This window comes from Gossypium arboreum, chromosome 10 (assembly GCF_025698485.1).
Source record: "Gossypium arboreum isolate Shixiya-1 chromosome 10, ASM2569848v2, whole genome shotgun sequence".
NCBI classification, from domain to species: domain Eukaryota; kingdom Viridiplantae; phylum Streptophyta; class Magnoliopsida; order Malvales; family Malvaceae; genus Gossypium; species Gossypium arboreum.
In genome coordinates, this window is record NC_069079.1 from 104482438 (window position 1) to 104494816 (window position 12379).

At 28.1% G+C, this 12379-nt stretch overlaps 1 protein-coding gene across 1 annotated transcript; it reads left to right on the top strand.

Moving 5' to 3' along the window:
• Window positions 1-7380: 7380 nt before the first annotated feature.
• LOC108488904 (flowering-promoting factor 1-like protein 3) lies at window positions 7381-8009 on the top strand. The gene has a single exon (XM_017793179.2). It carries the CDS (start codon window positions 7507-7509, stop codon window positions 7843-7845), a length of 339 nt encoding a protein of 112 aa, XP_017648668.1. The 5' UTR covers window positions 7381-7506; the 3' UTR covers window positions 7846-8009.
• The last annotated feature ends 4370 nt before the right edge of the window (window positions 8010-12379 follow it).

The following is a 12379-nucleotide window of genomic DNA, read 5'->3' on the forward strand; positions in this document are numbered from 1 at the left end:
CTTCAAAAAAAGCAATTAATCCCCTGCTTTTTTTTCACTCAATTGGGTACTTGAACTTTCAAAATGTATAAAAAGACCCTCAAAAATTTTCAAAAAGCAATTAAGCCCCTACTCTTATTAAAAATTAGGAAAATATTAGAAAAAATTAAATTTTAGAAAAAAATTAAATTTTAATAAAAATATAAAACTTTAAAATTGATTAAAATTATATTTTTTATAAATATCATTAAAAATAAAAATGAAAAAATTATAAAAATCATAAAAATGAATGACCTCTAATTTTTTCAATTAAAGTTATCATGTGTCGCAACACAACGCGACATGTGATGAAAGATGATAACAAATAAGAATCTATAAGAATTATAGAAAAATTATAAAATGCTTCTTTTGGTACGATAATTTTATAAAAATTATTACGAAATTTATATTTCTTTACATTTTGCATAATTTTCTTTTGACTTTATAAAATTTTATAATTTTTATTATATTTTATAATTTTTACAATTTTATAAAATTTACAATTTTTAATATTTTTACTTTTTATATTTTTTCTAATTTTAATAAAATTTAATAAAATTTATAGATTTTATAGATTTTTTCTAATTTTAATAAAAGAAAGGTCTTAATTGTTTTTTTTAAAGTTTGAGGATTTTTGATGCATTTAGAAAGTTTAAGTATCCAATTGAATGTAAAAAAGTAGATGCTTAATTATTTTTTTAAGACATTTGAATGTCTTTTTATGCATTTTAAAATTTAAATACACAAAAGAGTGCAAAAATAAAAATAAAAATACAGACTTAAAATTTTTTTAAATTGACGACTTTTGCACCTTAGAAGATAAATTTAAAATTCATTCTTAACTTAAAAATATTTATATTGTCTTTTAGAAGCCGATCCACTAAGGTGTTGGTATAAATTTAACAGTCATAGGGCACAAAAACTAAGTTTGCGCATCCGGGGAATCGAACCCCGGTCAGTATCGTGGGATGGTACTATGATACCACTACACTAGATGCGCTTTGTTGAAATAATCTATGAATGTTTATTTAAAACTTTATTAAATAATAAACCTTGAGAAAAGAAAGAGATATTTAAACAAAAAGAGAATTAATTGTCCAAATAAAAAACCCCAAATTGCTGAAACTAAAACTTGATAACCCTCGTTAAAGGGACTAGTCAGTGGCTAACTTCAACAAATTGGCATAAGAGTGAGGCTTATGTTAAATCATTGTTGTTGAATATTATTTCTTGACATTAATTAAAACAAAAATAATATATATTTGTTCATAATATTCCAAGCTTAAAACTTGCAAAGATACCCTTCGTTGCTTTGCATGCATGCACATTAATTGGGGTCGTTGTCTATGAGAATTCTGAATCTTATTTATTTCTTTGTGCCATTTCTTCCAATGATTTATATACACTATAACTTTATAAATTCACTGCTTGTTAATCATTAATATGCAATACCTTTTTTTTGTTTGGCCAATATATGATACATTTAATCTTGTCATTCTCAATAAATTATGGAATATATATGATGATATATATAACTTTGTTCTCATATATATATATATATATGAATTAGGAATTGATCCTACATTCCAAATGTCTTTAGTACTTTATTCTCAAAATCAATGTAAATGGCCTAATTCCATCTTATTTTAATCAAAGTTAAGCATAATCCTAGCAAGAGATAAGCAAAGCATTCTTGATTTAACTTTTATTATTAATTTTATTCCTAACAATATATTATACGAAAAATTCTTCTCTCCAAACACTAATAATAATAAAGTTTCAATAATTCTCCACACAATCCCCCATTGAAATCAACGATCCGAAACTTTTATGCACCCAATGAGTTTATATATCTTCATTTTTTTTAAGTTATAAGTTAAGTTCAAGTATTAAGAGGGTCCATAAATATATATAGAATTTTCTTTCAACACACACTATATATATATATATTATTAGTGGGTTAGATGATTTCACATTATTAAATTTTTTAAAAATAAATTTATTTTTAATAATTAAGTCAATAAATAAATCAAATACAAGTCTATATATATTATAAATTATATATTGGATTAAGGTGGATACCTTCTTTTATGAAAGAATTTTCCTTTTGGTATGTAAACAATGATCACTAAGTATGCAATAGTGGTATCCAGTTGCTCATCAATATTAATTAGAAAATTATAAGGAAGCTTGTCATATCTAAGAGCCTTAACACTTGTAATAGTTTTTAAGTTCAAGAAACTAATAAAATAGGGAAAATTTTAACTTTGGGGTTTATATTATATATATTTGAAAGTTTACATTAATATGATAATTAAAGTATAAATACAAATCCTTAATTAATAGAATAGAAATATTACAGTGCAATTGAGTACAAAGATATCCCAACAAGTAAAATCAAATCATTACCGTATAAATGGACTAAAACCTAGAAAAATGCAAACAAAATTGATTAACTACTAAAACCTACACATGAGTCATCTACATATTATGGGACTTTGAAACCCACACACATAATTGCACATGATGAGTTTCAAACCTAAGACCTCATTGACTATATTTAATATTTGTATATACCGGTGTAATAGAATTAAATGATACTATCTGGTCAAAAGATTTAAAATGAAAACAAATAGCTTTGGTTTTAATAATACAAAATATTATTTAATTTACAAATATTATATATATTTAACAATGCATTAAATGCAAAATTTTAAATTCATAGATGATTGAGTCTTAACTCGATAGGCATCGACATTGTTGTCAATGCAGTAGGACGTAGGTTTGGGTGCGCTAAAACGTATTATCCTCCTATTTAAGAGTTAGAGAGGAACTATCGGTAATTCTAGACATTATTTTAAAAATAGATATAATAAAAACCTATAATAAAATTAATATTAAATTTTTTAATTCATATTATTAATTACAAGCTATTAATATCTTATGGTCCCTATCAAATTAAATTTACATAAAAGTCAATATATAGAATATAAAACTTTTAACAATAACATATTATTTTAACACCAGAAATATTAAACAAATGAAGGTATCAAGAATTTATATTTATATGTATATAAAAATATATTTATGGTACAAGTATATATTTATATTGAATGTTAAAGGATCGAATTCTGGTCATTACACTCAGAATATAACACTATTCATAGTGGCGACAAGACATTAATATTAAATTTTGCACGTGTAAAACTGTAATTTAATTTTGTACCTATCAAACTAAAACAACTATATATATCTATATCCTTAATTGAGTTACCAATTCAATTAAGAAAATTACAAAAGTGACTACTATAATTAAAATAAATTATAATATTCGAGATAATTTAATATTTTTATTTTAAAAACCAATAAAAATATGGGTATGGTTGAATTTGAACTCAAACCCATTGCATTAATAAAACCTTTAAGTAGCGTGGTATTTTCTCATATTATGATTCTAATAGAATGTGATTGCCAGGAAGGTGATTGTTGGGAAAATTATTTTATAATGTCTGGTATACTTTAGAAGGAATTTGATTAAAATCCAAGAAAATTAAATTTTCATTTTGGTTCACTAAGTATTTTCTTAAAATGTAATGATAATTTACAAATTTACTCTTATTGAATAAAAGATAATATTCATGTATTTATATTTTATAATAAACTTTATTCTTAACAAATATTTGGATTAAATATGTAATAATAAAATTTAATTGATAATTCTTAAATTATTTTTTAATTTATAATTTTAATTGAAAGTAAAATTGTTTCAAATTTGTCTTGCATATATTTTTAAATATAATAATGTATTTATAAAATCATGTACATATAAAACTTGTTTTGGGATAAATTTAAAAAATAAAATCTTGAAATTACATTTTGTTTTAGCTAAAGGTTAACTATAGAAATATAAAAAAATACTTGACTCTAGGTATTGCTCTAAGTAAAACTACAAAAAATAAATCATAGGAATGTAAAAGCGATAAGTGGTCTAACCTACAATTCTTACACAGCTTAAATGGAACAATTATACCCATATTCTACAAAAAATAATAAACATTTCATACAAATATAAGTGCTAAATCAAATTTATAGCTAGAAAAATAACTTACTTGTAAAGAATCCGTCAAAGTAAAAGAGAAAATCAAGTAGTAGGAAGGAGGAATGAGGCAATAACTTTATTTTTTTTTACGTTTATTATAACATTCTTATACATTTCAATTTATGCACACTTTATTACCTCCATCGATTGTATATATATATATATTAATGTATTTGACCGAGTCAATGTCACAAGTTAACTCGACATGACTCAAGATTGATGGTAACACCATGATAAATAATTTTAATCTAATTTTTTCAATTTTATTTCGTACATATTTTATGTGTTATTATTAATTAGTTTCAAACCGTACGTTTCACTCCTTATTGTAAGTTATTTTTAAACACTTATTTATATGATAAATTTGTGATTTTCAGACATATACACTAATGATAGGATTTCTAATAACTATAAATTGAGATCATATATGCCGGTAATCTTACTCTTACTATATACAAGAAGAAATCCTACAACAGACTTCAATTATCACAATGGACGAAATTTACTGAGAATCTATAAAAAATATATAAAAGATTTGAAATCATAATATTTCGAAAGTTGGATGCATTTCTTTTTAGGATTGATAGAAAAAAAAATATGAAAGCAATGGTCAGGAAAGGAGCACCTGAAACTATGGTGATTGGTAGGGAAATTGAAAAAAGTAAAGAAGCTTAAATTCTCCAAGGAAACAAGTGGATTGGATGAAGGGTGGTCCAGCAGCCAATTGAGAGGGAATTTTTAGAGGAAGATGACAAATTAAGTTACATCAAAACCTTAAAAAAGAAAGAAAGAAAAAAAGAACAGGGAAAAAAGACCAGGAGATCTTGGTCATGTGAAGTGTGAATGGCAATGTCGGCTTTGGTCCGAATTAGAACAGCGTCGTGGATGAGAACGAAGATTATGGGGTTGCGAAGAAACATTAACTCGCAAAGTATTGTCTATTTCGATTTATCAAAACTGGATATATACATGACTACGTTTGCTGGGAGACCGTGAAGGTGGGAAAAGGAAGATGATGTGCGGAAAAGGCTTGCAAGGCCATGCGTCATGTGTTAGGATTTTTGCTTTTATATATATATATATATATATATATATATTCAGCTTGTTGCTGGCTTCTTCAATATAGATATTCTACGGATTTCAGCTTTTGTGTTATCATGACTGAAATTTGAAATACGTAAATTAATTAAAAGTGTATGCAGTCTTTGTGGTTGAGAAAGATTTGGGTTAGTTTTTTCTTCCTAAAAATTTTGATACATGATAACTTATTCTTAGTAGGCAATATTTTTCAAGATAATTAAATTTTAGGGTCTATCGAGATACCATAATTAGATGAAAGGGTAGGATATCATAAAATTTTATGTTATGTTTAATAGTATAAATTATAATTATACAATTACATAATTTTAAATTCTAAAAATTTGAATTTTTATAAAATTGTCAAGAATTTGAAAATTACCCAAACAAGTAATAGAACTTGATCAACTCATCATATATAATATGTTAGTTGAAGAAAGTATTGTACAATGTAATTACTAATAAAATTAAGAAAATAAACATAATATGTAATTTTATCTAATTATTCTAGCATTCTATATTTGTTGGCCTAATCATTCACTCTAACATTAAACATATATACTTCTTGTCACCATTCATTGATGGTTAGCCAAGTAATAATCATCTGTAATAAATAGTATATAATTTAACTAAATTAGTATAAATAACACTATATAATTTAGTTAAATATTTAGTAAGGTTAAAATGTATGAGGAATTATATCATGTCAATAAAATTTTCATATTATTTAAATGAGACTATTAAAATAATATATAATTATATGTCCTAATATATATAATTTAAAAATAAAATATATGTCCTAAAATTAAAATACTATTATTGTTATATAAAAATATAAGAATGATTGAATTTGGATGTAATTATTTATAATTACCGTGTAATTATCTCGATTCTCACCCTTCTTAAGAATTATTTTAAATTTTTCTTAAAAATTATTTTATGTACACATTTAATTCATTGATATTTAACACTTATTTAATATTATTTTATTAAACTTTTGACTTCCACTGATTTATAATCATAAATTTTCACCATTTAACTTTTAGTTTTATTTTTTCAAAACATTAGCCGTTATATTCAATTTTTTTTATCCTATAATTGAAGTTTGGAATAATAATTGATAAAAAAAATATTTTAGAGGCAACAATAGTCAACAACAGTTAGGCCAAAGTTAGGAAAACCCCACAATGGTGAAGTTCCAATGCAAAAGAACTTCTCCCCTTTCCTAACCAATCATAAAATTTAGAATTTTTTTCATTTTGGTCCCACCTTCACTCCTTACATTTTTACACAAAAACCATTCATATAAACATTGTTAAATACACACACAAAATAAAACATAGCAATATATGTTCATAGTTTGCATGCAAAAGATTAATTTTTTTAAAGAGACCAAGTAAATAATGTGAGTTGCAATTATTTAATTTACTTTCACCCAAATAGTCTAAATTTTATGTGTTTTCATAGGATTCTTAACTATCTTAAAACAATTTCTTATATACATAATAAAATAAACATGAAATTCAAAAGGGTTAACTCGATTCTTATTCTTGTAAAAAAAATTACATTGAGATGTTTCAAAAATCATGTATATATTGTACATTTAATAGATAAAATGGATATTCATTGGAGATTAAACACACATTGTTGTATAAGGAAGACATATATATTGATATAGAGATATATTCCTAATTTACTTTAAATAGTGAGACAGCATTTATTCATGTTGCATATTAAAACCAAAGGATATTTGATTCCAAATGGAATATCGACAGCATTTAACTCGATGATACGTAGTCATGTGTATAGTTTTTGCGATAGTTACGCCCACAAAAATACACCTATATATTATTACACACTTGTTTAATATAATAATACATGTACATAATATAAAGTCATTTTGGTTTAGGTTTCTCTAGAACTAGTCTCACACAATTCTAAGTACATTTTACAAAGACAAAGATTCCCATTGTGGGGTTTGTTTTAAAGACTTGCCAAAAAGAAACGTGATTCCCTTCAATCCTCTTATGCCCACATTGATGGAACAACTTGTTTTGTGCTTTATTTTTTGTATGTAAATATTTAATGCCAACTAGACCGTAATTTAAATCCGTATTCTACTTTTACTCCTCCCACTCTGGGCCTACCCAACCATCCTCCATACAATTCCTCTAGTCACCCTATTTATATGCCCTACAATCCCATCACTCCATGTATCCCATCCCCAAGAGCTTTGCTATACCCTAGGACTATAGTCTTCTCTTCCGATCCATCCATTACTTTCAAATTTTCTTCTTAGATCAAACAAAACAATGTCCGGTGTTTGGGTTTTCAAGAATGGTGTGGTTCGCTTGGTTGAGAATCCAGCGGCTGAGTCATTAGACGGAGGCCGACAGAGTTCGAACACTCGACGCAAAGTGCTTGTGCACACTCCTTCTAATGAAGTGATCACTTCTTATGCAGTTCTCGAACATAAGCTATGGTCTCTTGGGTGGGAACGATATTACGAGGACCCTAGTCTTCTTCAATTCCATAAGCGATCAACTGTCCATTTGATCTCTCTCCCAAAAGATTTTAATAAGTTCAAGTCGATTCACATGTACGACATCGTCGTTAAAAACCGCAACGTGTTTGAAGTTAGGGATGTGTAGTTGTATAGTTTAGAGGAGCTAATTTGGACGTCTTGGTGATTTCTTCTTCTTCTTCTTCTTCCTTTTTTTTTTTTTTTTTGTATGTGATGATGGATTTATTTTAATATTTTGAGATATGGGTATTTGTTTGTAAAATGGCTTTTATATATACGTGTGGAGGGGGGTGTTGAAGGGAGAAAAGCTTGTGGGGATTAGGGTTTAAGGAAGATTGTTTGGTTGGTGACTGAATTGCTTTTGTCATCCTTTCTGTAAATTAGTATTGTGATCACGATGAAAATGGATGTTCCCTTGTGTGCTATGTTTACGGTCAATGCATCTTGTTAAAGTTTTTAGTTTGATATTTAATGCATGGTAAGCTTGAAATTAAATAATGAAAGCTTGTTAATAAAAAACAAAACTATATTTTTTTTTTGGCAGAAATCAAGGTATTTATGGTTGGTAATAGTGACAATCTTCTTAATTTAAGTATTTTTTAAAAAGATAAATGGTTAATTATAAAATATATTTTATTTTCATAGGCGGAGATCAAATCTCTATTCTCATAATTATAAGAGGAGGTGAACAATTATCAAATAAGTGATTAGGAAAAGGAAAGGTTGGATTTGAAGATCAAATTATGAATGATATGGAGTCGGAGAAGGAACCTTGCGTTAGCGGCTATCATGCAAGATTGGCTTTGAAACCAATATTTTATACGAGGAAATGTGGGTTACAAGTTTGTTGTTTAGGGTGAGACTGAGATACATTAAAAAGAAAAAAAAAAAAACAGAGCAGGGCAGGACAGGACAGGACAGGACAGGACAGAAAGGAAGGAAAAAGGTTCACTTTGGGTTCAATTGCTTACCATCAACGTGGTTAAGCTACATGTTTAAAGAAAACCCAAAATGGACATGTCACTCCAACAAAACCACGTGTCTGAGATTAAGACTGAAAAACTATGGCCGAAAATAGTAATTAGATTTCCAAGAGAAATTGAAATAGCAGTGATGAATGCATGCATGAAAATCCCAAACATTTAAGTCAAGGTGGGGAACATATAGTTCCAAAAGTAAAACATGTGGCCGAAAATGCTGTTGGACCAGACCTAGTCTTAAGTTTACATGCAATAATAAACTTGTGTGGTGGATAAGAGCTTTATAAACATACGTCTGCTGCAGTTGCAGAGAAAAGCCCACAATAAAAGCATTTCTTTATTTAATTTTTAAACTTGAATATTCTGTTTCAGAGTTCGAGTTTTGGGAGAGTGGAAGAAGCCCATTCCTTCATAGAATGGGGGGGTTGCATTTAAACCTTCGTTCAGTAGTCACACTCATTTCCTTCAATTTTGAGCTGTTTTATATAAAGAAGGTGATGGAGAAGAGAAAAACTGCTGCTGTTGATCCTATCCACAACGCCAAGGCATGGACCAACTGGATGACACAAGACATCTTAGTATTTTTTCTCCTCAGTTTTAGTTGAGTTTTTGTTATACATGTTAGCCTTAATCTATATTTAAATTATATATTTTTTATTTTGATATCTAAAACTTTTTGTTGTCATAAATGATATTTTTTTCTAAGTTTGATATCTCCATCAATCAAATCATTAAATTTATTTTAAAAACAAAATAACTAATTAAAATTTATCATATGGTAAAAAAAAGTTTCACTTTATATATATATTTCATTTTTTTTCATTTTAGATTTTTAATGATTTTTATCAAAGTTTTTAAATTTAGACTAGTGATTAAATTGGTGAGTCTATTAATTTTTATTAGATCGATTCGATCAAATAAATTATTTTAATTCATAAAATTAATTACATCATTTGAGTAACCGTTGAAATCAACTTGAGAGAGAGAAAGTATAATTTAAGTATAGCCTATATGTTAATATATTTTCCATATGATTTATCTATTCTATTTATTAGATCTATTTGTGAGTTCTTTTATTCTGTTAACGGTTGACAAGATAATGATTTGTATATATTTAAATACCAATTGGGTCAAGAGATAAAGGTTGGACATCTCTTTAAGCAAGCCTTAACCTTCTTTGGCTAAGTGGTATATTCATCTTTTAACTCCCTCTAAAATTAATAATTAAATTTAATCTCCTTTTAACCCTTTAATTACATGAAAAAATATATTTTTTCCTCCAAAAATAATAATTTAGTTAAAGACAAAATTTCAGCTTTAACTCCTCTAAAATTTAAAATTTAAATTAATGTTCTCAAGACAAAATTTTAATTTCACCCCTAATCAAATTCGAATATTGTGACAGGAAAAAATTAACACCGAGGATATCTTAAATGTTTTGCATAAGTTATATAATATGAGTTTAAAATGTCATATTCATCAAACTATTTTCAATTTCTTTTTATATACTAAAGATGCAGTTTTGGAATTTAAACTCAAAAGTCACGTTTACTTAAAGAGTATTATTATTTTTCATATATCTTACTCATTGGTTAGCTTTAAACTAATTACAATTGGTAATCTTTATTCTCTCATATTTTTGTTTATGGCAAAAGAGAAGGAAAGCTTTTCTCTTATTTTGAAGATGTCTTATTTTTTACAAGAGTTTTTACACATCTTTCTAATTGTATGTTTAAATTTGTACTAATTATTCTTTATTTTATAATTAACTACTTTAGAACATGTGTTAAATAAAATTTTTCTCATATTATTACATTAGTAACCAAAAGTAGAATAAAACCTATATCAAGGTAGTTGCATGTACATAACACTCAAAATTAACTGTAAAACCCCTCATCCCTCACCTGTCTCCGTCGCTAGATCAGGGTTACGAGATGCTATCACTCATAACAGAACATAACCATGCTATATAAATGTAAAATTTCTCTAAACAATTGTTAATCATCAAGCATATAATAAAAAACATGTTATTAATATATTATCAGGGTTAAGTCGAGCTTATGGAAGCTCTAAAATAATTTAAAACAAAGCAAGGACTCATTTAAAACATTTTAGAAAAAAGAGGTAAAAATACAAAACATGGGTCACATGGCCGTGTGACAGGTTGTGGTTGTATGGAGCAGAACCACATAGCCGTGTCCCTAGATCATGCTACAAACTGATACCTTGTAATCCTTGTCTTCAAGCCATGTAACTGATTGTGGCTGTCTTGGATGAAATTGTAAAACTATGTAAACTTTAACATGGCTGTGTGGCTGGGCCGTGTAACTCATTGATGTTGTGTATACTTATTGAAACCTAAATCACACAGATCACATGGCCGTGCCATATACTTGTGTATAGCACACGGCCGTGTGTCAGGTCATGTATCAGCCCGTGTGTACCTAAAAGAACCTTACCAAACAAGCAAAGTGACCTAGGCTCACTTAATCCACAAGCAACATTGTACCATCATTCAAACATGTTCAAAAATCATCAAAACATACCCAAAACAACACTTATCTCATTAAACCTAAGTGTCTAACTAATATACCACAATTGACACCACAATTCAAACATTTATCATCTAACATTCATCACCATTCATTCATTCATAATTTCAATCACCTAAACATTACCATATAACCATCATTCCATGTACCAAATATAACATTTTCAAGTAATTCCATTAAACTTACCATAAAGATCAAATAGACTAAACTCTACCAAATTAAAAATCTACCTTATCCAAGTAATCTACATGATCAAACACACACATCAATTACACCAACATATATCTACGTTTCCATGTTACTTTAAAACTTAACCTATAGAGCATGATCAAAGCATTAAAAAAAAATCCAGATCTATAAGATTACCAACTTAACCAAAATACTATATTATCATTATTATAACCATTTGAAACCATAACTTGCATATTTACATATGAAACCAAAATAACTATTGTAACACCCCTAACCCATGTCTGTCGTCAGAATAGGGTTACGAAGCGTTACCAGAACTTTCAGAACATTTTTAAACAAATTGTATAAATTACTATTTATTTACCGAGATCATTCGTAACGTCTCTTGTTTGGGCCCTCGAAGTCCAATACGATCATTAAAATTGAGTCGGGACTTAATTGGGACCTCTAAGAATTTTTTGCGAAATTACAAAATTTTTCAATGTGCAGGGCTCACATGCCCGTGTGGTCCAAGGGACACGCCCGTGTGACCCTGGGACATGCCCGTGCTAGAGGTCGTGTTCGACCCCGTGTAACTCTCTGACTTGCACACACGGCCATGCCACACGCCTGTGTGCTAGGTCGTGTGGTTAATTAATTGAATTCGAAAATAGGTGCAGGTGGCACACGGTTGAGACACACGCCCGTGTCTCTGCCTGTGTGCCTAATTCTGAGCATTCTCTTTTTCAAAATTTAGGTGCAGGAGACACACGGCCTAACCACATGCCCATGTTACCAAGCTGTGTGTCACACACGGTCTAGACACACGCCCGTTTGTCTTCACGTGTGGAAAAAATAAAGCCATTCCTAGTTTCATTTCTCACTCAAAACTTCACCTAAGACCTGCACTTGAAGCACACAACCAATATAAGCTATTCCAAGCATTCAAACTAAACAA

Bases quoted from the DNA above. Each gene is read 5' to 3' on its own strand.
- LOC108488904 (XM_017793179.2), top strand. From the start codon at position 7,507: ATGTCCGGTGTTTGGGTTTTCAAGAATGGTGTGGTTCGCTTGGTTGAG.